Raw genomic sequence first — 26827 nt, 5'->3', positions numbered from 1 at the left:
CTCAATTAAATTTTTTTACATGGAGGAAAATGTATCCAGGAAAAAACAATTCCTATAGATTAAATATCAAATGTAAAAAGTTAAATTTAGCAATGTTGTAAAAATCATTGATTTCTATATACTTAAAAAATTCAATGCAAAAGGAAAATAAAATGTTAAAAATAATTTAGAATACTAAATTTCCATCTTTTTCTACCCTTTGGTCAACTGAAATATGAAAATAACATCTTCTTTATAATTTTGAAAGAAATTGCTCATAATCACTGTGGGTGCAATGACTTTTAATAGATTTATGTCTTGACAACTTTTCCATTATCGTCCTTTGTGTGTGTGTGTGTGTGTGTGTGTGTGTGTGTGTGAGAGAGAGAGAGAGAGAGAGAGAGAGAGAGAGAGAGAGACAGACAGGAAGGGAGAAAGATGAGAAGCATCAAGTCTTCTTTGTGACACCTTAGTTGTTCATTGATTGCTTTCTCATATGCCTTGACCCAGGGGCTGCAGCAGAGCAAGTGACCCCTTGCTCAAGCCAGTGACCTTGGACTCAAGCCAGCGACCTTGGGCTAAAAGCCAGCAACCTTTGGGTTCTAGCCAGTGACCATGGGGTCATGTCTATGATCCCACACTCAAGCCAGAGACCCCAGGCTCAAGCCAGAGATCCCAGACTCAAGCCAGAGACACAGGGCTCAAGCTGGTGAACCTGCACTCAAGCCAGATGAGCCTGCACTCAAGTCAGCGACCTCATGATTTCAAATCGGGGTCTTCTGCGTTCCAGTCTGACGCTGTATCCACTGCACCACCTCCAGTGTCGTCTTATTGCCATTGTTCTGCATACATCTGCTTCGTTTTGAATTAATTTTGGTGTCATTACTTCTAAATATTGTTTATTTATCTAGTTTATAAAAATGAGTAGAGTAGAGATGGATTAACTATCCTCTGTAGTATCTTGACTAGATTATTTTTTCATTAGATTTATCAGAGGTGTTTTATTTGTTTGCTTGTTTCTGTCTTGGCCATTCATTCGTCAGTTGACAGTTTGGTACTTTTCTCTCCTGGAAGGGTTTTTTGTTTGTATTTTTCTTAAGTGAGAAGTGGGGAGGCAGAGAGAGCCAGACTCTTGCATGCGCCCTACCGGGATCTTTGCCCTGAGAGGTTCATCCTAGGGAATTAGCCAATGGCACCTACTCATTTAGCTTTTTATAACTCTATCACACTGAACTTCTACTTCCGGGGACCTTTATTTTTATTTTTTTACTATTGTGAGTGTGATTTTTATTAACTGTCAAACTGGTGGGACAGAAAGACCCCAGAGAACAGAGACAGCCGAGTCCATTTGAAAGCTCTTCGGAATCGTAGGGTTAATCCTGCCTTCCTGATCCTTTTCTCGCGAGATTTGAAGCCGGAAGTGAATTCGATTGAAGGAGTCTAAACGAGGCGGCAGCGCTGTTAATGCTGGCGGGAGCTGAGCAATCATTTAGTTTTTGCTCTTCCAGCTGGGCTTGCTCTGCCTTAGGGCATTGGGACTTGGCAAGATGCGGGTGGCTGTGGCTGGCTGCTGCCATGGCGAGCTGGACAAGATCTATGAGACACTTTTGATGGCAGAGCGGCGCGGCCCGGGGCCGATAGACCTTCTGCTGTGCTGCGGCGACTTCCAGGCGGTGCGCAACGAGGCAGACCTGCGCTGCATGGCCGTGCCATCCAAGTACCTCCACATGCAGACCTTCTACAGGTGAGGTGCGCGGGGCCTCGGTCCGGCGCTGCGAGGTGTGCTAGCCCCGCAGAGGGAGAGGTCCGACCTGGGTTCGAGTCCCCTCTGCCCCCGATTCGCTGTCTCCCTTAGTTCCCGTCTTTGTTCACGCTGTGTGTCTCTAGGGCGTTTAGTAAATGTCACTTTTCCTCTCTCCTTTCACCTGCCTTTCTAGTTTTGGAAGGGGGCTCAGACTGAGGCCAAAACCTGAAGGAAGAAGCTGACCGGTTAATCTACCTTGTACTTGATGGGACTCTGGGAATAAGTTCATTTAATGGTCTGGAGTTGATATTGGACGCCTGCTACCTGCTAGTCCAGGTTCTAGAAGCTAAGGTTACAGCGGTAGACCTGACAAAGTTCTTGACCTCGCCGGCTTGAAATCCAAGGTGGCAGCCCTTCGATCTTAAGGACAAGGATAGGCAAATTTTTTAATTTTTATTTTTTGTATTTTTCTGAAGCTGGAAACGGGGAGAGACAGTCAGACAGACTCCCGCATGCGCCCGACCGGGATCCACCCGGCACGCCCACCAGGGGCGAAGCTCTGCCCACCAGGGGGTGATGCTCTGCCCCTCCGGGGCGTCGCTCTGCCGCGACCAGAGCCATTCTAGCACCTGGGGCAGAGGCCAAGGAGCCATCCCCAGCGCCCGGGCCATCTTTGCTCCAATGGAGCCTTGGCTGCGGGAGGGGAAGAGAGAGACAGAGAGGAAGGAGGGGGTGGGGGGTGGAGAAGCAAATGGGCGCTTCTCCTATGTGCCCTGGCCGGGAATCGAACCCGGGACCCCCGCACGCCAGGCCGACGCTCTACCGCTGAGCCAACCGGCCAGGGCATAGGATAGGCAAATTTTAAAATCTTTATTTTGTTTTATTTTTAAATTGCAATTTACATGAAATGTTATTTTGTATTAGTTCAGGGGTAGAGCATAGGGTTAGACACGTATGCTTTATTTTATTTATTTATTTATTTATTTATTTATTTATTTATTTATTTTACAGAGACAGAGAGAGAGAGAGTCAGAAAGAGGGATAGACAGGGACAGACAGACAGGAACGGAGAGATGAGAAGCATCAATCATTAGTTTTTCGTTGGGCGTTGCAACACCTTAATTGTTCATTGATTGCTTTCTCATATGTGCCTTGACTGCGGGCCTTCAGCAGACCGAGTAACCCCTTGCTTAAGCCAGCGACCTTGGGCTCAAGCTGGTGAGTTTTTTGCTCAAACCAGATGAGTCCGCGCTCAAGCTGGCGACCTCTGGGTCTCGAACCTGGGTCTTTCGAATCCCAGTTCGACGCTCTATCCACTGGGCCACCGCCTGGTCAGGCGACAATCGTATACTTTAGATAGTGGTCCCCCCACAGGGGCAATTTGTTTAGAAAGAGCTTTTTAACGTTTTATGATGGGATCAGATTTTTCCTTCGGACCTTATTTTGCTATGTCTGATGGTATAGGCACACCTAATTGCTTTTTCTCTGTACCTATTAATTTCTGCTATGAATGGACAACTTTACTCTTATGTTCTAGGTATTACTCTGGAGAGAAAAAGGCCCCAGTTCTCACAATCTTCATTGGGGGAAATCATGAAGCCTCAAATCATTTGCAAGAATTACCCTATGGTGGCTGGGTGGCACCAAACATTTATTATTTAGGTATGTGTTTGTAGATCAGTTCTTGGTTTGATGGGATGGAAGAGCCTGTTAAGGTTTTATACCAGTTGGGCAGCATCTTGACATGTTTTAAACTTTTTATAATAGGAATGGTTAAACATGCACAAAAATAGAGAATAGTACAGGTTTCCCCCACTATCCAAAAGTAATGTGTTCCTATGAACACTTTTCTACAGGGAGATGCTATAAAGCAAATAAACAATTTCATTTACATGCAAACATGTTGAGTGTTTCCAGACCCAGAAAATTACCTACCAATTTATACCAATATGTTTAGTCACATCCAGTTTTATCCCAAGTATAAGTCTGTTACAAACTCTCTTGAGGCTTGTGTCCTACCTCAGGACACATTTTGCTAATGGATGCACAAAGCAAATCAATATACAGCAGAGATGCTCAGACACAGTTCAAAACTGTGGTGGCTTGATGCTGAGTGAAGTTCCCAGGAGCTTGGTGGCGCCACACTCCCTACTCTGGACACATGTTGCAAAACCAATGCTGAATACTATTTTATCTTTTTACCTTTTTTCATGAAAGCAAAAGTCCTTTTTAGATTTCTTTCAGTTAGTGAAAACAGGTACTAATGTAGATATTTCATAAAAGTGAAGTGGTATAATACAAACTTTTGAAAAGCTGGGGATAAATGTATTAATGAATTTCTGTACCTGTTAACTTGCTTCAACCACTATTATCATTCTACCTTCCTTATTTCACCCTTTTTTCCCCTAAACTTTTTTGTGGGAGGAGGTAAGTGGAGTATTTTAAAGCATATCCCAGCCATGAGATTATTTCGCTATAAACACTCTGCAAATTTTTAAGTGGTAAGAATTTTAAAAAATACCACAACTACAGTACCACTATTATACCTAGTTAAAGTAACAGTAATTCCTTATTTCTGTTGCCAAGTTCATGTTTCGATTTTCCTGATTAAAAAGATGTTTGTTTTACTGTTGACTTGTTCAAATAGGATCCAAGTAAGAACAACACACATTTCATTTGATTGTCATGATTCTGAAGTCTCTTAGGATATATGTTCTTTTACTCTTTTTCTTGTAGAATTTCCTGCATTTTTGATTGAGCTATTGGAATTCATTGATTGTCTAACATGTTCCTTTTATCCTCTGCATTGCTTATAATCTGCTTTTAGATTTACAGACCTGATTAGACTCAGGTTCAGTTTTGTCCCTTTAAACAATACAGTTTTTTTTAAAGACTTTACTGAACTGTTTATAGATGTTTCTGAAAACTAGAGAAATTTAATTTCTCTACCTCATACCTCATTACTTATTGATCAACTTTTGACAGCTGCGACGTTATGGAAAGGTGCGGTTGTCTAAAGAGCAATCAGAGCCCTGGCCGGTTGGCTCAGCGGTAGAGCGTCGGCCTAGCGTGCGGAGGACCCGGGTTCGATTCCCGGCCAGGGCACACAGGAGAAGCGCCCATTTGCTTCTCCACCCCTCCGCCGCACTTTCCTCTCTGTCTCTCTCTTCCCCTCCCGCAGCCAAGGCTCCATTGGAGCAAAGATGGCCCGGGCGCTGGGGATGGCTCCTTGGCCTCTGCCCCAGGCGCTAGAGTGGCTCTGGTCGCAATATGGCGACGCCCAGGATGGGCAGAGCATCGCCCCCTGGTGGGCAGAGCGTCGCCCCATGGTGGGCGTGCCGGGTGGATCCCGGTCGGGCGCATGCGGGAGTCTGTCCGACTGTCTCTCCCCGTTTCCAGCTTCAGAAAAATGAAAAAAAAAAAATTATTTAAAAAAAAAAAAAAAGAGCAATCAGAAAGGAAATACAGGAACTGCAGGTTCTTTATACTTGCTGATTTTTCAGATCTGTAACATATAAATCCATCAGAGGACAGTTTTTGCCTATTTCCTACCCTCATATTCCAGTAGGTACTAAATTATGTCTATTTTCCTCTCAGCACATCCTATCTCATTCGTTTTTTTCTTTCTGCTTCGTCTCTTGACTGATCTGCCTGCAGGCCTCTCCTCAGTCTATTGCTGGCATGTTACTATGTAAAAGAGTAACCTCGTCATGATACTTTATTTTCAAATAATTTTAGGACTGCATGGGATTCTAGGCCTCTAAACTGTTTATGTAATTAGTAAAGAGATTGCATTTGACTATAATGTTATTTAACTGTGTCATTTTTCAGGTTTGGCAGGTGTAGTAAAGTACCGAGGTGTAAGGATTGGTGGAATCTCTGGTATCTTCAAATCTCATGACTATAGAAAAGGTATTATTCTAAAGTGTTTGTAAACTTTAAAACTTATATACCCCAGAGTAATTTAAGCATAATATATAATTTGACTTTTTCATTGGATTTCTTCTAGGACCTAATTTGATTTCTTCTATGATCTAATTTAATCTAAAATTTATATTATAAAATATTTTATACATATGGAAATATAGAGAACACTAGAATATATTTTTAGTGTATCCTTCATCACTTTAGCAAGTTTTAACATTTTGGCCATTTTAGTTTTGATTTTTATGAAATAAGGCAGTACAGATACAATCGAAACTCATTATTATATCAGTCCTCATCCCATTCCTCTCCTGGTATCCCTCTCTGTCCTCACCAGGCAGTCTCTAGTCTGTATTTATGTTTATCATTTGATTATTTTATATCATTAACATATGTGTAACAGTTTTAAACAGTGTGTTATATAGCATGTTTAAACTTTATATAAATGTATCATTTAGCATGTATCTTTCTGCAACTTGTTTCTTTGTTCAATATGTTCTTGTTTTGGGAGGGGAGAAAGAGATAGAGAGAGGAACAGATAGGGACAGACAGACAAGAAGGAAGAGAGATGAGAAGCATCAGTTCTTTGTTGCAGCACCTTAGTTGTTCATTGATTGCTTTCTCATATGTTTCTTGATGGAGGGGGGCCTACAGCAGAGTGACCCCTTGCTTTAAGCCAGCGACCTTGGGCTCAAACCAGCAACCTTGGGCTTCAAGCCAGCAACCTTTGGTCTCAAGCCAGTGACCATGGGGTCATGTCTATGATCCCATGCTCAAGCCAGCGACCCCACCCTCAAGCTGGTGAACCAGGACTCAAGCTGGATTAGCCCATGCTCAAGCTGATAACTCGGGATTTCAAACTTGGGTCCTCTGCGTCCCAGGCCAACACTCTATCTACTGGGCTACCATCTGGTCAGGCCAAAATGTTCTGGAAACTTATATTGATACATTTAACTCTTAATTATTTTAATTTGTGAATAGTATTCTGTTGTATTAGTACAGTTGATCCTTACGCAGCACAGGGGGTTTGAGGCACTGACCCCCTGCATGGTAAACAATCCATGTATTAATTTGACTCCTCCAAAACTTAAGTTGTCCATTGATATTCATGGGGGATTGGTTGCAGGACACCCCACCAGCACCACCACTGTGGATGCTAAAATTCATGGATGCTCAAGTCCTCTGTTTAAAATGGAGTAGATCCATAATATAGTTGACCCTTCACACCTGCATATTTCTAACTGCAGTTCAAAAACAGTACAGGTATTTATTGAAACAGTACAGACATTCATTGAAAAAAAAAAGTCATATATAAGTGGACATGTATAGTTCAAACCTGTGTTGTCTAGGATCAACTGTATACTAACTACACTGTACTTATATATCCTAATGTATCTGAATGAATTACACATTGATTTTAAAATTAAAGGAACAGGTTAGATTCCCATTTGACTTCAAATTTCCTTGAATTAAGTTAGGCAGTTAAACTTATATTCTCAATGTAACTGTTAAGTCACAAGTCTGTTTCCTGCTGCCCTGCTCTCCATGATTCTAAAGTCTTGGCATGGGCCTTCAGAAATAGGCTGTCTTCTACATGGCAGGTGTGTTTGCAAATTGGAACCACTCTTTGGAGGGACAATTGGTAATATTGGTTGACATTATGAAGTATTCTAACCCAGGAGTTCTACTTCCAGGAATGTATATCTGTAGGTATATTTCACATGTGCAAAATGATGTATACAAATTTATTTGTTTTGTTTGTCATAGCAAAAGGTACAAACTAAATATTTTATATATCATGATATCACTATACAGTGCAGTGCTATGAAGCCATTAAAAAAAGAAAAAAGCAATTCTGTATAACTAATATGAAAAGAACTTCAAAATAAATTAAGTGAAAAAAACAAGGCACAAAACAAGTATAAAGTATCCTGTCATTTCTATAAAAAAAAAGGGAGGATAAAGAAATAGTTATCTTACATGCATCGATGATATTCTTGGCATAAAATACTAAAACCTGATGAACACCAGCTGCCTCTGGGCGGTGTTACTGATGACTTGGGGACAGGACTAGGGAGACCCCTTCCATTGATTTGGCAGTTTTGGTGAGATAAAATTTATATACTTTTGTAAGTATACAATTCTGTCATATACACTTCAGTGGTTTTAATAAATTTAGTTTTGCATCCAGATTTGATCACCTTCCAGATTTAGAATCTATCACCCCTAGAATGTTGTGCCTATTTGCAGTTAATCCCCGCTTTCATCCAGCCCTAGCCATTCACTGGTCTGCTCTCTAAGAGGAACACTTTTTACCCTAGACCTTTCTGAAGGTATTTTTAAAACTGAATTGCCTGGCCTATGGTGGCACAATGAATAGAATGTCAGTTCTAAACCCTGGGCTTGCTCAGTCAAGGCACATACGACAAGCAAACAATGAAAAACTAACATGAGGCAACTAGGAGTTGATACTTCCCATTCCTCCTCTCTCTCTAAAATCAATTTTAAAAAAATCTTTAAAAAAATAAAACGATGTGACTAAACAGTATACTCCAAAATTAATTTATTTTAAAAATCATTAGCCCCCTAGTTATTTAGATTCATAGTTTGTGATCACTTACTAGTTGGAAAAGACCAATATATTAAAAGCAATGTTTTTTTAAATAAAATTTTAAGAGCAAAAGCATTGGTGACAGACATTAGTTTTAGGGAAGTGTGTGTATCTATTTATATTTGCAATATTTAAAGGTGTTGAATACATCTTATTTCTCTTCTTCAATTTAAGGTCATTTTGAATGCCCTCCTTATAATTCAGCTACAAAAAGGAGTATATATCATGTGAGGAATATTGAAGTCTATAAATTAAAACAGGTATGTAAAAAGTACATTACAGCAAACTTGAAAAAATGCTAAAGTAATTCTGTAGCAAAATGTATTTTGATTATTTTGGTATGTTACTTTCAAGAAGAACATAATTCAGTAATTCTAAAATTTGAATTTTGAGTTATTTTTAGGTTCACAGATGACCATTAAAAAATTTTTTATGGTAGCCTGACCAGGTGATAGCGCACTGGATGATTTCAGATATTATTACTTAGTGTAAGGCTAAAGAACAGATATTGGCATAAAGTGATACTTTAAAGAAAATATAAAAAAATACTTTATTATAAAGATGACAGAAGGTAATGGGAAATCACGAGAGGGTTGTCCAAACACTGGCGTAATGGAGAGTTCGCAGAGCTAGGTTTTTGAGAACCCATTCAGTACGTGACCCCGGGCTGCGCAGTTTTCACGTGTGGTATTTCCTATCGTTGCCACTCAGATTCTGTCATGTTAGGGAGGAGAGGCCAGCACTCAGGGATAAGCAGCCTGCCCAAGACTTCCCTAGCAGTTGAGTGGCAGCACCTGTCTGAGCGAACTCAGGCCCGCCCACCACACCATGCAGCCTCTACAGGAGGGAGCGTAAGGATGCTGGCGGGCATTTCCTTAATGTCTTACTGATAACGGTTCCTTACTTGGAGTGCTTTTGCCCTTTCACCAGTCTAAATCCTCCCAGTCCTTGAAGACCCAGCTCAGATACCACTTCTCACTGAGTGTTCTAGTTTAAGGTCATCCTGCGTCACTGAATTTCCATTGCGCTTATCACCCACACCAGTAACTCAGTGGTTACTTTATCTTTCTTGCATTTTGTGTTGTCCTGAACACTTACTTAACTTATTTACAATTAGTTTTCCAAGTACTTGTTTCAGATTACTTGAAGGTGCTGAGATGAGTAAAGTATGGAGTATATTTTATGTCTCCCAGTGAGATACCAGCCACCTTAAATACCTCTAGTATGATTTATATGGCAAACAGAGTGTTTTGGTGTATACTCTGTGAGCCCATTAGAAAAAAGGGGAAATGTATCTTTAGGTTTATAGCGTTGTTTATTTTAGAGGTCTTATGAAATCTGGTGCATCTGGATCTTAAAACGGTAGTTTCTTTAACAAAAAGGAAAAATAACAGTGGTATTACACAGTTTAGAAACCGGCTGCTAACGACCATAGGTGATTGGCAGTCTAAGCAGAGCATGTCTCTGTTGACCAGCCTTGCTGGAAAATAATAATGACTTGTGAGGCAGAGAGAAAGCGGTTTCTTTTTGTCTACGTGAGTTGGTAGGTTAGTGTTTCTGTGACTTCTTACATAAAGATCCTTAGAATGAGTTCCACAAAAACCCAGAGAGCGAAGTGGGTAAATGGTTGTGTGGTGGTAGAGGGAAGGAAGGGGGATTACTCGTGGTTAGTGTAACTTTTAAGATTTTTCTTTTATGGTTCAAGCTGAAGCAGCCTATGGACATATTCTTATCTCATGACTGGCCAAGAAGTATATACCACTATGGAAATAAGAAGCAACTTCTTAAGACTAAATCTTTTTTCCGACAAGAAGTGGAAAATAACACCTTAGGAAGTCCTGCAGCCTCAGAGCTTTTAGAGCACTTTAAACCTACTTACTGGTTTTCCGCGCACCTTCACGTGAAGTTTGCAGCTGTGATGCAGCATCAGGTAGAAAACAATGTTTATTCTTTCATTTAACAAACAGTTACTGAGCCTGACCAGGCGGTGGTACAGTGGATAGAGTGTCGGACTGGGATGCAGAGGACCCAGGTTCAAAACCCCAAGGTCGCCCGCTCAAGTGCAGGCTCGCCAGCTTGAGTGCAGGGTCTCTGGCTTGAGCGTGGGATCATAGATATGAGCCCAAGGGTGATTGGCTTGAGCCCAAGGTCTCTAGCTTGAGCAAGGGGTCACTGGCTCTGCTATACTCCCCCAGTCAAGGCACATATGAGAAAGCAATCAATGAACAACTAAGGTGTCGCAATGAAGATTTGATGCTTCTCATCTCTCTCCCTTCCTGTCTGTCTGTCCCTATCTGTCCCTTTCTCTGTCTTTTTTTCTGTTTCAAAAAAACAAACATAAAAAACAAAAAAATATATATATACTTACTGAACATCTGTGGGCTATATACTATTGACACAATTGTACAGTTAGAGAAAGAAATGAAAGATAATTTTCCTTTTGTGTGTAACTCAGTATCCACTTGGAGGGGAAGATAAGCAAGCCATGGTCAAACAGTGGACTAAGTTTGTGACAAAAACTCCTAGCGTACTGTGGGAGTGCCTAAGCCAGACTGGGGTTAGATGGGGATGTGGCCAGAGAGATGAAGCGAGAGAAGGATTTCTGGAGGAATGATGGTGCCAGAAAGAAGTAGTTCGTGGGGTGATCTGGGAAGAGGGACCAGTAAGTGCGAAGGCTAGAGGTCTAAGAGCACAGTGCCTTAGGGGAGCGGCAGCTGCTTCCCACCGCTGAGGCAGACGTTGCAGCAGATGCTGCAGCTAAATCGGAAGTGCCATCTGGGCCATGCTGTCGGGGTCAGGCTTGAACCAGGAAAGTGGGGAAAGTGGGAGAGTGCTGAAATCAGATTTTCATTTTTGGAAGATTAGTTTGGTAGCAGTTTTGCAGTTGGATTGGAGTGATATACAGTAGGAGGCAGAGGAGGCTATTTAAGCAAAGGATGAGATTCTCACCCAAGGCAAAGAAGAAACACAGAATGAAGCAGGGTCTAGAGAGATTTGGAAGTGGAATCATCAGGGTTTGGTGATGGAAGGAGGAGGGAATCTATGACGACTCTAAGTTTTCTTGGGTAACTGCACAGATGGTAATGCTTGATGGAAGGTAGAGAATAAATACATTATTTAGGCTTTTCTGGAAATTTGTGGTTCTTTCTTTCACCTCTGATTCTGACTGACTTTCTCATAAAGTGTTTCAGAGGGAGAACATTCAGAAAATGCTGGGTTAATGAAGACTTCTTATGGGAGGCTTGTGTAGGATCCTGAGTCTTTAATGTACTGATAGCGGGCACTGCCTTCCTCCATGAGCGGAAGTGCTTTACAGTGCTTCCCAGGCTCACTGACTGAACCCTTCTCTGTGCTAGAGGTACGATTTAACTCCGTGCCCAAATGGGTGGGACGGTTCTGTCTCAAATCATTCCTTTCTCTTGGGGCTTATTCTCCCCAGTTTAACGGGGAGGAGGCGAGGTCACTTCCTTCATTTTCCCAAGTCCAAGTCACTTGTTTATATCAGTCGCCTTTTCCGCATCTGTGCTGTTCTCTTCTGTCTCTTACGCTGCCTGACATACTTGGATTTTTATTAAAGTATCTGTTTTGCTGCTTTCTCCCACTCCATCTGCTGTTGTCAACCAGGGACTTTGATCTCTGTGTTAACGACACATTTGATCCCTTTTCCTGGCTCCTCAACCTTCTCTGACTTTGCCAGTGTTCCTTTTAGCCCCTTTCCCCACAGCAAACCCCACCTTTCTTCACATCTGCCCCGCACTCAGATCTGCTTATGATCCCTGTGCTTCCGCTTCTCTTCCTGCCTCATCAGCACTGAATTTTGATGCGTGATCCTCAGCAGGACATCCCAGAGCTTGTGTCCTTGTAATTTTTCCTCCATGCGACTTACTGTTCACAGCGGGTCACTTTTTTATTGCTTCCAGCGTGACCTTCATGTTTGTGATCCCCCCCCCCCCATATTTCTTTCTCACAATTCACTTTTCAGAAAAATAGCTTTATTGGTATATAATTTACATAAAATTTATTCATTTAAGTGTATAATTCAGTGCTTTCTTTTTTGTGTGCTAACATCACATAATCCAGGTTTAGAATATTAGCATCATTGCAGAAGATTCTGTGTCCGTGTGCTGTCAGTCCTTGTTCTCAGCCTCAGCCCCAGGCTACCACTGATCTGCTTTTTGTCTCTTATGGATTTGCCCTTTCTGAACCTGTCACATAAATGTAATAAAATATATAGTCTTTGACATGTGGTTCCTTTTATTTGCTCTTTTTGATGTTCATTTATGTTGTAGCATATATTAGTATTTCATTCTTTTTTATTGTTGTATAATATTTCATTCTATGGATATACTGCATCTGCCTTTGATGTTGTATCTAAGAAATTTTTGCCTGAGTTAAGGTAACGACAATTTTCTTTTATGATTTCTTCTAGAAGTTGTGTAGTTTTAGGTCTGCCAATTTACTTTTTAAGCTCTTGTGTTATCTTTAATGCTTTTGTTATATACTTTGATTTGTGTGTTAAATGCTTTGATTTAACATTATCATCATCATCATCATTGTTAGTTTCTGAAAGAAAATTGAAGGTTAAGTGGACATTGTTGCACAAGTGAGTGTAGAACTAACTTGGTTTGAAAGAGTAACAGTTGTTCCTTTGACACAACTTTGTGTTACAAAGATTATTTCCATCCTTTTCAATGTATGAATTATCTGTGATGTTTTAACATGAATTATCTGTGATGTTTTAACATTCTTTCTTTCTTTTCTTTTTTTTTTCTTTTTCTTTTTCCAAATGAGAGGAGGGGAGATATTGAAAAAGGCTCACACATGTGCCCCAACCAGGATCCACTCAGCCACTCCTGTCTGGGGCCATGCTCGCAACCGATCTATTTTAGCGTATGAGTCATATGAGACATCCTCAGCGCTCAGAGCCAAAATGCTCAAACCAATTGAGCCATGACTACAGGACAGGGAGAGACAGAGAGAGATAGAGACAGAGAGAGAGGGAGAGGGAGAAAGGGAAGGGGGCGGGGTAGAAGCAGATGGTCGCTTCTCCTGTGTGCCCTGACTGGGAATCGAACCAGGGATATTCACATGGCAGGCTGATGGTCTACCACTGAGCCAACTGGCCAGAGCTTTAACATTCTTTCTTAAATAATGGTCTATATTTTTTAGGCCAAGGATAAAGGAGAGACTGCCAAAGCAACCAAATTTTTAGCCTTGGACAAATGCTTACCACATAGAGACTTTCTTCAGGTAAAAAGAAAATGGAATAACTTTGCAATATAGTTTTACTTTTCCAATGATAAAAAACAATTTAATTTTTGTTTCTTAAATTATTAATTTGTGCTTTTTGTGATTTATGTATTCTGAGAATTCTTTGGAAGGATTTATATTATGTTAATAATTTTAGGCTACCAAATTAAAGTCCTTTTAACTTTCATTGTTATGTTGAAGTCCTTAGAATATTAAAAATAGATATGTATTTCTCAAAGCTACCCAATTCTTCCTGTAGGTAATAGAAATAGATCATGACCCCAGTGCTCCTGATTACTTAGAGTATGATATTGAATGGCTCACTGTTCTCAGGGCTACAAACAGTCTTATTAATGTGACTGGGCGCCTATGGAACATGCCTGAAAATAATGGCCTGCATACAAGGTAAGTCTGACCTTATTTAGGACTTGCTCTTTCCATGCATGCAAGGTTTTTGTCCTCCCTTCCTTTTATTACTTTTTTTAAAGGAAGAACTTTTAAATGAGTGTAAGAACAATTCAAGGTTTACAAGAAAATGGACAGTTTAGCACCAACACCAATTATTTATTTATTTGTTTGTTTATTTTAATTTTTGTATTTTCCTGAAGTGAGAAGCAGGGAGGCAGAGAGACAGACTACCACATGCACCCGACTGGGATCCACCCGGCATGCCCACCAGAGGGCGATGCTCTGCCTATCTGGGGCATTGCTCCACTGCAACTGGAGCCATTCTAGTGCCTGAGGCAGAGGCCACGGAGTCGTCCTCAGTGCCTGGGACAACTTTGCTCCAATGGAGCCTTGGCTGCGGGAGGGGAAGAGAGAGAGAGAAAGGAGAGGGGGAAGGGTAGAGAAGCAGATGGGCGCTTTTCCTGTATGCCCTGGCCAGGAATTGAACCTGGGACTTCCACACACCAGGCCAACGCTCTACTGCTGAGCCAGCTGGTCAGGGCCAGCACCAACACAAATAATTGTGGTGGAGATTTGATTGACAAATTAAAATAATTTAAAGTTGCTTTATGGTATAAGGATAGCTTTTTCTATGAGTTGTTTTTATTTCAACATGTTCCTTTGCTAAGTTAACTATAATTTTACTAAGTTTAATTTAGATACATGATTTGTTTTTTTTTTATCCTTGCATCTGAGTTCAAAGTTAGATTTCATCATTTATTATCTGAGGCTGATAAAATATAAAAGATCATTGCTTTGGACTTTTATAGGTGGGATTATAGTGCAACAGAAGAAGCTATGAATGAAGTATTGGAAAAATTGAATCAGGACCTCAAAGTTCCATTGAACTTTAGCGTGACGGCTGCGTGTTATGACCCAAGCAAGCCACAGACACAAATGCAGTTGGTTCATAGGATCCATCCTCAGACTACTGAGTTTTGTGCCACACTTGGCATCACAGACATTAATGTCAGTCTTCAGAAGGCCAAGGAGGAGCATCCTTTGTGTGGTGAATATGAAAAGCAGGATGAAGGGGATAGTAATGACTCCAGGGGAGATCCTAGTGACCATAACACAGACACATCGGCCCTGTCCTCTGTGAATCCAGATGAAATAATGCTGGATGAAGACGAGGAAGAGGAAGATAGTTTTGTAACTACACATAGTGACATGAATACAACATCCATAGAACCTTCTTCTGATCAAGCTTCTGACTTTTCTGCAAGCTTCTCTGATGTCAGGATCTTGCCAGGTTCCATGTTTGTGTCTTCTGATGATACACTGGGTTCCCCGGTGGGCAGAGAGGAGAAACCTGGTGAGGCTGGGGAGTCTGGAGATGGGAAGGACTCACCCGAAGGGCTATTGAAGAGGCGGAGTGATGAACATGAACCTGAACGAAGAAAGAAAATTACGAGGAGGAATCAAGCCATCTATGCTGCAGTGGATGATGATGATGCGGCATAGGACAGTACAGGTCTTAGTGTCTGTGTGGGTATGTGCTTTCTAAGGCCATATTTTTAAAGTTGGGTTTTTGACTCAAGGCTTAACTTTGTAATAATGAAATTATGTAGAGAATTGACTTTGCCTTTAGGCTTTTGTATATTTCAGATACAAAGATATTAAATTTTCAGGTATTTACTTATTTTTCAAAGTTAAGTCATTATATATATAATTAGGTATGGTTTCTTTTCATTTATTATAAATATTCTTCCCTGGTCAGCTCTTAATGTCTGTCAAATATAATTGAAAATGAAGATGGTAGATAAAATTTTAGGAAATTAATTTGAATACTAGATATTGGTAAACAAAGTTTTATACTGAATTGCTGAAATAAATATAACTCTCTTGACTTCTGCATATTACATGTCCATGGCCTTTGCCTTAATTTTAACCTGACTCTGGTAACTGTATCTAGGTCCTAACATACAGGTCATTCTTGGCATAGTTCAGCTTAGTATTAATTAGTAGCAGGGATTGAGCTGCACAACTTATGCTGCCCTTCATTCTGCATAATGGGTTGATAGTATTAAAGAATTTTTAAGAGCCATGTGGAAAAACTATCTCTGTTCTGTCTCTGGCTAAACTTTGTGGGCCACCTGAGATTGTTGCCCTGCACTTTGGAGCAGGAGTCGTGGAATCCAGAGACTTGGGGTCTCCCGATTCCGCAGCAGTGCAAGTCCCGGAGCCAATCTGGAATGATGTAACAGAGGGCTTTCCTCTTGGCAGCATGTCACTTGAAAAAGCTCTACAACTTTGGGATTTATATCTTTTTGTCTTCCATGTTTTGTTTACCTTCTTTTGGAGTTGAATACTTCATTCACTTACTTTAATTCTCATTACTTACATAAAATAATTAAAAGCTATGGATATGCCCATCACTGATTTAATTGAATCCCATAAATTCTGACATTTTGTGTCCCCCCCCCCAGAAATTAATAAAAATACAAGAAGAAAGTAATTAGATATAAAATCAGTAACAAGTAACAAATGGTGGTTCTCAAAAGAAATGGACCATTTCTCTAGCTTGCCCATTAGAAAAGAAAGCACAGATATCAAAACATGAATGAGAGAAATAGCCACTGAAACAGGCTATTCATATAAACAAAGATTCCTCTGCATCAGTTGGTATCAATAAATTTGATAAATGAGTAATTTCTTAGGGAAATAGAATTTTCTGAAATTTGTCCTATTAGAAAGTAAAAAACATTCCCACAGAAGAAATAGAGAAAGGATTACTGCCCCAAACACTACATGGCCCAGACGGTTTCAGGAGGCAAGTACGAACCTTTTAAACTGATAAGAACAGATACTACACTTGATCTTAGCCAAAAGGCCGAGAAGCGATAAGTACGAACCTTTTAAAGGCCAGATCATCCCTACTGTTCTATAAACTGTTCCAAAAGACAGGAAGTAAAGGAAAATTCAGTTTCTTTTTATGAAGCAAGTGTAGCTTTGAAACCTAACCCTGATGAAGATGCATACTGCAATGTTAATGCAAAAAGCCCTAATAAAATATTAGCAATACTCGAGCACATTTCCAGAGGAGATTGTGTGACTAGTACTTTTGACCCGTTCAAGGACCAGATCTATTTTTTTTAATAGTGAAATCTAGGTTCCTACTTAATAGAGGAACATTATAAACATTCCTGTCAAAGTCAATGACCAAGGTGAAGACATTGCTTGCATTACATTTTAACGTGTTGGTGGAAAGAGCAAAACAGACAAAAGAAAACAAGGCAGGGAGTCAGAATTGGAAAGGGGACATGTTCATGTAGCAAACATTTTAACTTCCATGGTTGCAAAGAAAGGGTTTATTAGGTTTTTGCTAGCAAAGAAGACCAGTCTTGGGGAATAGTGTTGTGGAGGCCAAAAAAAAAAAAGAGAGAGAAAGGAAAGCTTTTCCTTTTGCCTTCTACGTTCTAATACCTGGACTAATAATTAACAGCCTGACCTGTGGTGGTACAGTGAATAAAGCATCGACCTGAAATGCTGTGGTCACCAGTTTGAAATCCTGGGCTTGCCTAATCAAGGCACATGTTAGAAGCAACTACTAGGAGTTGATGCTTCCTGCTCCCCTCCCCCCTCTCTAAGATCAATAAATTTAAAAAAAATGATTTAAAAAATAATAAATTAAAAGGAGAAAGTTAAATTGTACTGTATATATATGTGCATCGGAATTACACATAAACATGAAAATTGCAAAGCTGGGCAAAATTGGGCATTTATGTCATTTTGGACAAAAGAGAAAAGGGGAGGGACAGTGATGGGATTTCAAAGGAAGCCAGTTATGTGCAGGTAGTTGAGAAAGAGCAGAATACACATGGCAGGTAAGTTTTTGCTAGGCAACCCAGAAAAGAGTGAGACTTAGGGAGAAGGGTGGTCCAACAGGCTCCTGCTTAGAGTCTTCCTGTCTGATGATGCTAAGGTGATGATACTTTCTCTTCCTGAAGCTGGTTTTTCCATCTGAATCTCAGGCAGGAAAGGGGTGGAGGGGGCGGGGCAAAGGTTCTTGGTGAGTCTTTTGTTTCTTAATAATACCCTTGAAATCAATATCCCAAAAGGCAAAACTCTAGGTCCTCTTCAGACTCTAAACCCCAGCAGCATGGCTAGTCTGTTCCCAGTAGAAACAGTACATGGATCCAGGAATCAGGGGTATGAATAGGCCCCACTGATCAGCTCTCCTAATGGCCTGTTCGAAGATTTTGTACTTCTCTTCCTGCAAATCGGGGCTCTTCAGTGTTGCATCCCAAATAGAGTAGTTGTCTGCCCGGTATACTGCCAGGTGCTCACTGGATCACAAACTACTGCAGGGCATGTTGTACTTCTTGTGCCAGGGACCAGCAAATAATTGACCCTGATGAGCAGGAGAGGTCAGGCTGCTTCTATGTAGTAGCAGGGGGGAAGAGTATATCTAGAACCTAGGAGGTCTCCTGGTACTCCCTGCTATACTATGAACTGGCCTGTGCAGCAACCCTGAACTGAGAGAGGGTATAACTATCAGGCTCAGGCACTTCAGGGAGGGGAGCTGTACAAACAACCAGCTAAGCCCCTGACCCCTGGATGGGTGGCTTCTGAGGGAGAAAGGATTCAGAATGGATGTTGGAGGAGGAAGCAGGGAGGAGTTGCAGCCCTGAGATCATCTACTGTGACGGGCTGTAGTCCATCCCTCTAATCTCCTTTACTAGATTCCCCTCAGGAAGAGGGCCTATGGGAACCACGGACACACTGATCCCCAAATCTACATGGAGTAGCTCTGCGTAGCCAAGGGCTGCACCGTGGCAGCCATGAGAATGTGCCTCGTGGACCTTCGGGTGCGGGGAGCAGAGCTGACCAGAGGCCCCGTCTGCTGCACTAGGAAATCCATCACTGAGTGGTGCCAAGGCCACTCTCCCCATTGGCTTCTCCCAGCAACGACTGTAGCGAGAAACTGAGGTAGGCCCGCTCCTGGGAGACACAGGACTCCTCCAGTGGCTGACTGTCAGTTGAGGACTCCCTGATGGCTGCTGAACCTTCCTTAGACAAGGATGCCTTAGGCAAGGCAGCCTAGGACACTTCCACTCAAGGTTCTGTCAGACTTGCCCTGTGATTGACGGCTGCCCAGGCCTCATACAGCCCCCTCCCTGTTTCCTCTCACACAGGCATTTCCCCCTAATAAAATCCTTGCAATTAATTTCTTCCTGGTGTCTGCTTCCTGGAGAAGCTGAATTAGCATAGCTTGTACATGATGGGTAAGGAGAGAAGAGATAAGCATGACTCCCTGATTTCTGAATTGGGAACCGGGTGCACGTGATTGTCAGGCACCGAGAGAAGGGAGAACAGTGTCCTCTGTTTGAAGAGAAAAGGCATAAGAAGAGGAAAGGTTGCAGGGTGTGTGGAAGGACAAAAGGAAGAGCTAACAGGTCTCAGGCAAGGACAGTTCCACCCTGTTGGGAAAACAGCTGTTTAGGTTTGCTCGCTGGTTTACCAGCTGCAAGCCCTTTGCTTGATTGGTGTGTGAGCACGTGGCACTTGCACGGTCTATGTAAGGCTATGAGTGCTTGTGCTCAGTGGCAGATGGGAGATTGCAGATGGCAGGTTGCCTGCCTGCCACTGTGAGGGGCCATTTTTGCTCTTTGTTTTCCTGAGAAGTGGTTTTCCCTGCCTGTTTGCTTGTCCGCTATTGCGAGACTATCAAACGGAAACGGCCCAACGCTTTCTGGCTGCACAGTTCCTCTACCGTCTGCCTGCATCCAAGGTGAACCTGTCTGGCCTCGGCCACCAGCATTACACACCTGTTACAGGTTTCTGTTCCAGATGAAGTGGCCCTTTCTGCACTGGAGGTCTGGTCTCAATTCCATGAATAAGAGCAGCTCCTGTCTCATCCATGGTGCAAAATCAGATTCTCATGAAAACATATGGAAGAAAATGAAAGAGAAGACGCTTACTGTGGGCCTTCTGTCTTAATCAGGGCCTCAGACAGATGGCGTAATCAGTAGACATTTATTGCTCACAGTTCTGGAATTGGGAAGTTCAAAACAAAGTGAAGATTAGGTTCCTGAAGAGGGCCCTCATCCTGGTTTGTAAACAGCTGCCTTCCTACTGTGTCCTCACGTGGCCTTTCCTTGGTGAATGCTCTTGGAGAGAGAGAGAGATCCCTTCGTCTTTGTTTTCTTGTAAAAATAGCACCTTCATGACCTCGGTTAAACCTACTGACCTCCCAGAAGCCTAATAACCACCTCCAAATACCATTACCCTGGGGTGAGGGCTTTCTTATATGAACTTTGGTGGCGGTAGCGGTGGCGGTGGTGGTGTGGTGTGTGTGGTGTGTGTGTGGGGGAAGGGTACACAGACATTCAGTCCCTCAGGGACCTGGGTCGACGGAGCGGCCACCATCTCAAACTTCATGGATCATCTTACCAAAACAGATCCTCAAGGGGGCGTCTCCCAGGACAGGAATACTCAGCCGGCAGTGATGCAGGTCCTTTATGCTCACAGCTCATTGGCTAAAACTGATCCTATGGCCCCAAAATAAGTGGAAAAGAAAGTGTGATCTTACAGGGGGCCAGGAGTCAGAGATGCACATATACAGTCGTCCCTCGCCATATTGTGGTTCACTTTTTGCAGTTTCACAGTATCATGGATTTTTAAATTGTATATATTTAATTTTGTATTATGGATTTTTTGCTATATCATGGGATTTTGTGGTTTATAGGTATTTTTATATATTTTAATTATTTTTCTGGTAAAATAAGCATTTTCTAGCCTAAAAAATTAAAAACAATATAAAAATATTAAAACATTAAAAGAATGTTAAATCATCATCTTCTTCATCATTCAAGTTGTAGTATATTCACTGATGAGTACCCATATAAAATTGTATGTGTTGTAAAAATTACATAGGTTTAGAGTGTAGAAAGTGTTTAAGAGCATAGAAAATGTTTAAAAGAGTGTGGGGAAGGTTTATAAGAGTGTAGGAGGTGTTGTTGTGAGTAGGGGGCGCAGAGAGAGAGATCAGCAGATGAAATCATCAAGGACTAGCAAAGGACCACCGCTCGCTCAGGCAAATGGCCCTGAGTTCGCGCTGTGTCCTATTTTTATTCACAAGACTTCAAAAAGCTTGTTTACTGAGAAATTGGCATAACATTAAGCGTAACTTTTACCTAAAGATATGTAGAGTACACCTGCATGATAGCTTAAGAACAACATAATATCAAAAGGCATTAAAATCTTATGGGAATGTTTTACTGAGAAAAAGCCCAGCAACTGCCTTCAGTCACATAGACTTGTTTCAGTGACCCGCCTTCAAGTCACAAAACAATTTTCTTGGCAAAACATTCTTTTCTTGTTGGCTGTGTTCCCATCCAAGGCCATGCAATGGGTTATTCCACTACATTTCCCCCTTTTTGTTTATGCTGAATGTTATGAAGCACCACAGAAAACACAGCCTTCTGTCGTTCATTTCTTATTTTTTTGCTTTGATTTGTCGACAGACTACATATAAAAGAAAACATAGAATTAGTACTATTATAAAAAGCCTTACAGTGGATCCCCAAAACCCTTTAATATATTCAATAGGATTTAATTGCGATAAATTATCCATTAATCCCTTCAATATAGGTTGACATGTTAGCATTTCTAATTTTCTTTGAAAAGCTTCATGAATATGTCTTTGTAATTTAATGATTTTTTTAGTTACATTATAATGATTTAACAAATGCTTTTTAACATTTTCCTAATGGAAATAAGTATGATTTTAAGAAATAGGGGTAACACAAAAAGTAGTTACATTCTAATTACATCTTAGCTTAATTTGTCTTTGCAGGCTAACAATTTGATCTCTTAACATAATCATAGTCTGTTCTAAATCATTAACTTTAGTATTAATGTTACTATTTATACGTTATTGAGAAGTCCACAGTTGTTCAGAATCTTCATGCCATTTTTGCACAAAGTTCACAGTCTGTATACTTTGATGTAACGTAACTCCAGATACAGCAGCCACGGTGGTTACAGCTATTAGTCCCATAATAATGGTGATGATTAGTCCAACTAGTCTCTTGGTTCACTTCAAGGACTTAATAAGATGTCGTAACAGCATCATGAAAGGGGAACCCTGCCACATCCGATGCATCTGTACTGGAATCTAGACTCCTTTTCAGGTTCTTAAAATGTAAAGACTTTGACTATTTTATTAAAAAGAATAGAAGAGTTAATACATGTATAAAAAGCATACTTATTGCAAGTTATTGAATAATTTTCAGCTATTTGGCTTTACCTATAACAAATATATAAAGCAATTTAACACAAGCAGATATGAAATGTGTTTCATTCTTCTTAAAGATTAACATAATATGATTAGAAGGATAATTTCTCCAGATTTTTCCTTTCTACACTGACATATGTTTAAGTGCCATGGCTACTTTCCACAAATGATATTGTATAGGACCAAATTTTATATGAGGAGCTTGAGGTGACATCCCTCCTCTATGCTATATGATAGTATGATTACTTTGATCACCAGCTGTAATTAAACCATTGTTCTTATGCCACCTTAAATCAGCACCCTGCCCTTTAACTTGGGCAGAGCTATGAGGGCTTTAATTTATAACGTTTTATGTACAGATGTATTACTTTTAAATTTATAACCTTGTAACAAACGTGGTTTTTTTTTTCATCTCCTTCACTGTTATCTTTGACAATAGAGAGCCAAGCTTGAGCTTCTATGTTTAAACAATATGGCTTATGTCCTATACATATAGGTAATTCCTCAACTCCTGTTGTATGATTTTCTAATTTTACGCCTTCTTTCAAAGGTGCTAAGGGACCTCTATCATTAAAAGGTCCTAGAAGCCAATTAGAGTCATTAACAAAAATAGGAAAGGCACTATTTTCCTAATGAATAGCTCTACTTAATGGAGGATTAGGAACATAGGCCTAATAACTAAAATTTTCAGCTCTACTTACCGGAATTGTTACCAAAGCAAACATTGTTAAAAACAGGTTAGTAGCATTTTTTTTTTCTAGTAGCTTGTAGCATATTTTTACCATTAAAGATTAGCTTTTTAAGTTGAACTCAACTTGGTATTTTAGCCTTTTCAATACCAGGCAGCAGCACCTTTAAGATTCTTCTTTTGAAATTCATTTCTTCCATCTCAGCAATGGGCAGATATGGAAAGAATCTATTGTTCTTATTCATGTTGTTAGTTTAATTCTGCGAGCAGGACTCCAAAGGACTTCACCGGATTCTGCAATGACACAAGCAAACCCTCTTCCCCAATGTTGCACTACACTAGGTACCTATTGATTCAACTCACTTTTATAATGTATAGGTTGATTAATCTTAGAATTGTTACTTTTCGTCTAATGTCAGCAGCAGTCAAATTATCTTCTCCTGTATTTAAGAAATTTAAAGTAAATAAAGCTTTGTGTAACATAATTCTAGGGAATAATCTCCTTTCTTCTCCCCCCTTTTGTTTAAGTAACATATTTTTTCAGAGTGCAATTACTGTGTTCAATAATTGCTTGTTCTTTTGGGTTATATGGAATTCTAGTAGTATGTTTAATATTCTAAAATGCTAAGAATTGTTGAAATTTAGTAGATGTATAGGCAGGACTATTGTCAGTTTTAATTGCTTTAGGAATGCCTATAACATTAAAAGCTTCAATAAGATGTTGAATGACACAATTAGCCTTTTCTCTAGGCAAAGGTGTGGCCTATTGAAAGGAAGAATAAATATTAATAAAACCGTACATAAGATAGTTTTTTAAAAGAAGAAATATGAGCAATATTTATTTGCTACAGATTATTACTATGTTGCCCTCTAGGATTCATTCCTCTCGGTAATGGAGGAGCATTTATAATACTATACTGAGGACAGTTTCTAACAATATTCCGAGCTTCTCACTAGGTTATTTAAAATTTTTGCATTAAATCTTTTTTATTTGTATGAGTCTTTTTATAAAACTTAGTAGCTATTTTTATTGATCTAATGAGTAATTGATTAACTTCATTATCTGTAGTAGACATAGGTCCTGGTAAAGCTGTATGAGAACAAATGTGAGTTATATAGATAGGCAAATTTCATTCCTACAATAAAAGTTGTAATTCTTGAAGCAATTTGTGCAATTTAGAACTATTATTTGAAATATAAATAGTTTCTATAAGTTTAATTGTATGTTCTACATATTGTGAATTAGTAACAATGTTAATAGGACAGGATGTTTGAATTTTGTCTTTAACTACAATCAAACTACACTGATTTAAGGTTTCAGAAGTATTTTTAAGGATGACTGAAAGTTCAGCATTATTTTTATAAGCTATTAATATGTCATTTATATAATGGATTATTAAAGATTGAGGATATTTTTAACAAATTTTTTCTAAAGGTTGATTTACATAATGTTGATACAGTGTCTGACTATTCAACATTGCTTATTTAAGTAATATAAACTTAGTAAGAATAGTTAGTTATGCTTATTGTTATAGACACAACAGCTAGCTTTGCTAGAAACAGAGTCAATGATGTTTTTTGAAGTCTTAGTCTTAATTAAAACATTTTTTGCCTCCTGGGTAAGTTTATTTAATTGTCAAATTTCCCTTTTTTTTTATTTCCAACTTATGCCGAGGCTTCAATTTTCTGGAAGGTATCTACTAGTCCCGTATTTGTGGAAATAAGAGCAAATCCTCACCCCTACATTTTGTCTACATTGCTGTTGTAAATTAGCAACTGTCCATTTAAAAAGTTCATCTTGTGTAATATTAATAAGAGGATTAGCATTAGCATTTTGATTAGCTTGAATACAAGCTTGATTTTCCTAAGTTATAAATTGTAACTTTTTCACTTTTGAAAGAACAGTCCAAGCTAACATTTCTAAATTTTTTTTTAAAAACCAATCATCTGTTTTTTTAACATTTTTATTTTTATTTTATTTTTATTTATTTATTCATTTTTGAGAGGAGAGGGAGAGACAGAGAGAGAGAAGGGGGGGGAGGAGCTGGAAGCATCAACTCCCATATGTGCCTTGACCAGGCAAGCCCAGGGCTTCAAACCGGCGACCTCAGCATTTCTAGGTCGATGCTTTATCCACTGCGCCACCACAGGTCAGGCTCTAAATTTTTTGAAATAAAACATTCAGAGTCCATGAAGGAGGATAGCAGTTCCTGTGTATAAGGACAGTTAGTCCTATACTGGGAGCAAGCCGTTTTTAACTTTTTAAGAGCTTTGACAGAAATTTGATCATAGTGAGTATAAAAAACTTCTTGTCAGAAAGTTTAGACTGTAATTTATTTTATTTTATTATTTATTATTTATTCATTTTAGAGAGGAGAGAGAGAGAGAGAGAAAGAGAGAAGGGGGGAGGAGCAGGAAGCATCAACTCCCATATGTGCCTTGACCACACAAGTGCAGGGTTTTGAACCAGTGACCTCAGTGTTCCCAGGTCGACACTTTATCCACTGCATCACCACAGGTCAGGCCTAGACTGTAACTTAAAAAGTTGCTCTTTTGGCCCTGGCCGGTTGGCTCAGTGGTAGAGTGTCGGCCTAGTGTGCAGAGGACCCGGGTTTGATTCCGGCCAGGGCACACAGCAGAAGCGCCCATTTGCTTCTCCACCCCTCCACCGTGCTTTCCCTCTCTGTCTCTCTCTTCCCCTCCCGCAGCCAAGGCTCCATTGGAGCAAAGATGGCCCGGGCGCTGGGGATGGCTCTGTGGCCTCTGCCCCAGGCGCTAGAGTGGCTCTGGTTGCAACATGGCGACGCCCAGGATGGGCAGAGCATCGCCCCCTGGTGGGCAGAGCGTCGCCCCTGGTGGGCATGCCGGGTGGATCCCGGTCAGGCGCATGCGGGAGTCTGTCTGACTGTCTCTCCCTGTTTCCAGCTTCAGAAAAATGAAAAAAAAAAGTTGCTCTTTTAATTATTTATAAGATAAATGTTTTTCTTTATCAGAGGCCAAATGACCCTTGTTATTTTCCTATTGTAAAAGAAATCTTAGAAGAGCTTTGCTAGGGACTTTTCCTAAGCCATGCAGCTTAGTGACTACTGCCTAAGTGGGTTAAAAAGAAAACTAATGTTGCTTAGTAATAAGAGATGCATTAGCTTCTATATTTAAAAGTCTTTTGTATTGTTAAGTCTATTATAGGGCATCAGAGGAACTAAATTCCCGCTTTCCTCAGTGCCTCCTTTTTCAGGATGTGGCCTTACAAGCAGCCAACTGTCTGAAGCAGCTTGAGATAAATTTTTAAAATGACTTAATTTTACTTAATTCCTTAGTTTTACAAATTTGAGTATATTTTACACATAAACAAGACAATTTTTAATACAGAAACACAAGTATAACATATAACTTTAATTAATTCTAATATTTGAATTCTTATTTGATTTCAAACTTTGAATATATGTATTAACCAAATTAGCAAGTCTTAAGGATCCATATTCTATTTAATTTAAATTTAAATGAGCGCTCTTTATAATTTCTCATTTTAAAGCAAAAAATATATGGATGAAACTACTTTTTCAATATAAAAGCCGGCATTTTTAATCTTTGTATGTAAACACAATTCTGGCCTTAAAAATTACATTTTAGACAACATCAAACAAAACCTAAACAAATTAGAATTAGACAAACCAGACCAGACAAACTAAAGAGAAACCCGGGATTTCAGAGCACAGTCAGACTAGAAAGATGCCTGCCTGATTTTAATCAGGGCATTTTCTGACAGAGGGACTGACGATGGATAAGACTAAACAAAATTTCCCCAAGAAAATTCTCTTGGCAGCTGCTGGGATATTTTCTATAATCAGATTCAATACATGTCCCCTGCCTTAGTTTCCAGGCAAAGAATAAGAAAGAAACAAAATGATAGCTCAGAGGATTGTAGCTAAAACACCAAAGAAA

At 40.0% G+C, this 26827-nt stretch overlaps 1 protein-coding gene and 1 pseudogene across 1 annotated transcript; one reads left to right on the top strand and one right to left on the bottom strand.

Moving 5' to 3' along the window:
- Positions 1 to 1412: 1412 nt before the first annotated feature.
- DBR1 (debranching RNA lariats 1) lies at positions 1413 to 17968 on the top strand. Its single transcript, XM_066351254.1, has 8 exons — positions 1413 to 1723; positions 3261 to 3385; positions 5555 to 5635; positions 8433 to 8518; positions 9964 to 10188; positions 13428 to 13508; positions 13768 to 13913; positions 14726 to 17968. The coding sequence occupies exons 1-8, from the start codon at positions 1527 to 1529 to the stop codon at positions 15417 to 15419; spliced, it is 1635 nt and encodes a 544-aa protein (XP_066207351.1). The 5' UTR covers positions 1413 to 1526; the 3' UTR covers positions 15420 to 17968.
- LOC136382734 (U2 spliceosomal RNA) lies at positions 16599 to 16800 on the bottom strand (annotated as a pseudogene).
- Positions 17969 to 26827: the final 8859 nt, after the last annotated feature.

The sequence above is a fragment of the Saccopteryx leptura genome, chromosome 10, assembly GCF_036850995.1.
Source record: "Saccopteryx leptura isolate mSacLep1 chromosome 10, mSacLep1_pri_phased_curated, whole genome shotgun sequence".
In the NCBI taxonomy this organism is placed as follows: domain Eukaryota; kingdom Metazoa; phylum Chordata; class Mammalia; order Chiroptera; family Emballonuridae; genus Saccopteryx; species Saccopteryx leptura.
This window is presented reverse-complemented; position numbering and strand designations above follow the sequence as displayed.

Bases quoted from the DNA above. Each gene is read 5' to 3' on its own strand.
- DBR1 (XM_066351254.1), top strand. From the start codon at position 1,527: ATGCGGGTGGCTGTGGCTGGCTGCTGCCATGGCGAGCTGGACAAGATC. The intron at 1,724-3,260 runs GTGAGGTGCGCG...CTTATGTTCTAG, and splicing joins CACATGCAGACCTTCTACAG to GTATTACTCTGGAGAGAAAA. The intron at 3,386-5,554 runs GTATGTGTTTGT...GTCATTTTTCAG, and splicing joins ACCAAACATTTATTATTTAG to GTTTGGCAGGTGTAGTAAAG.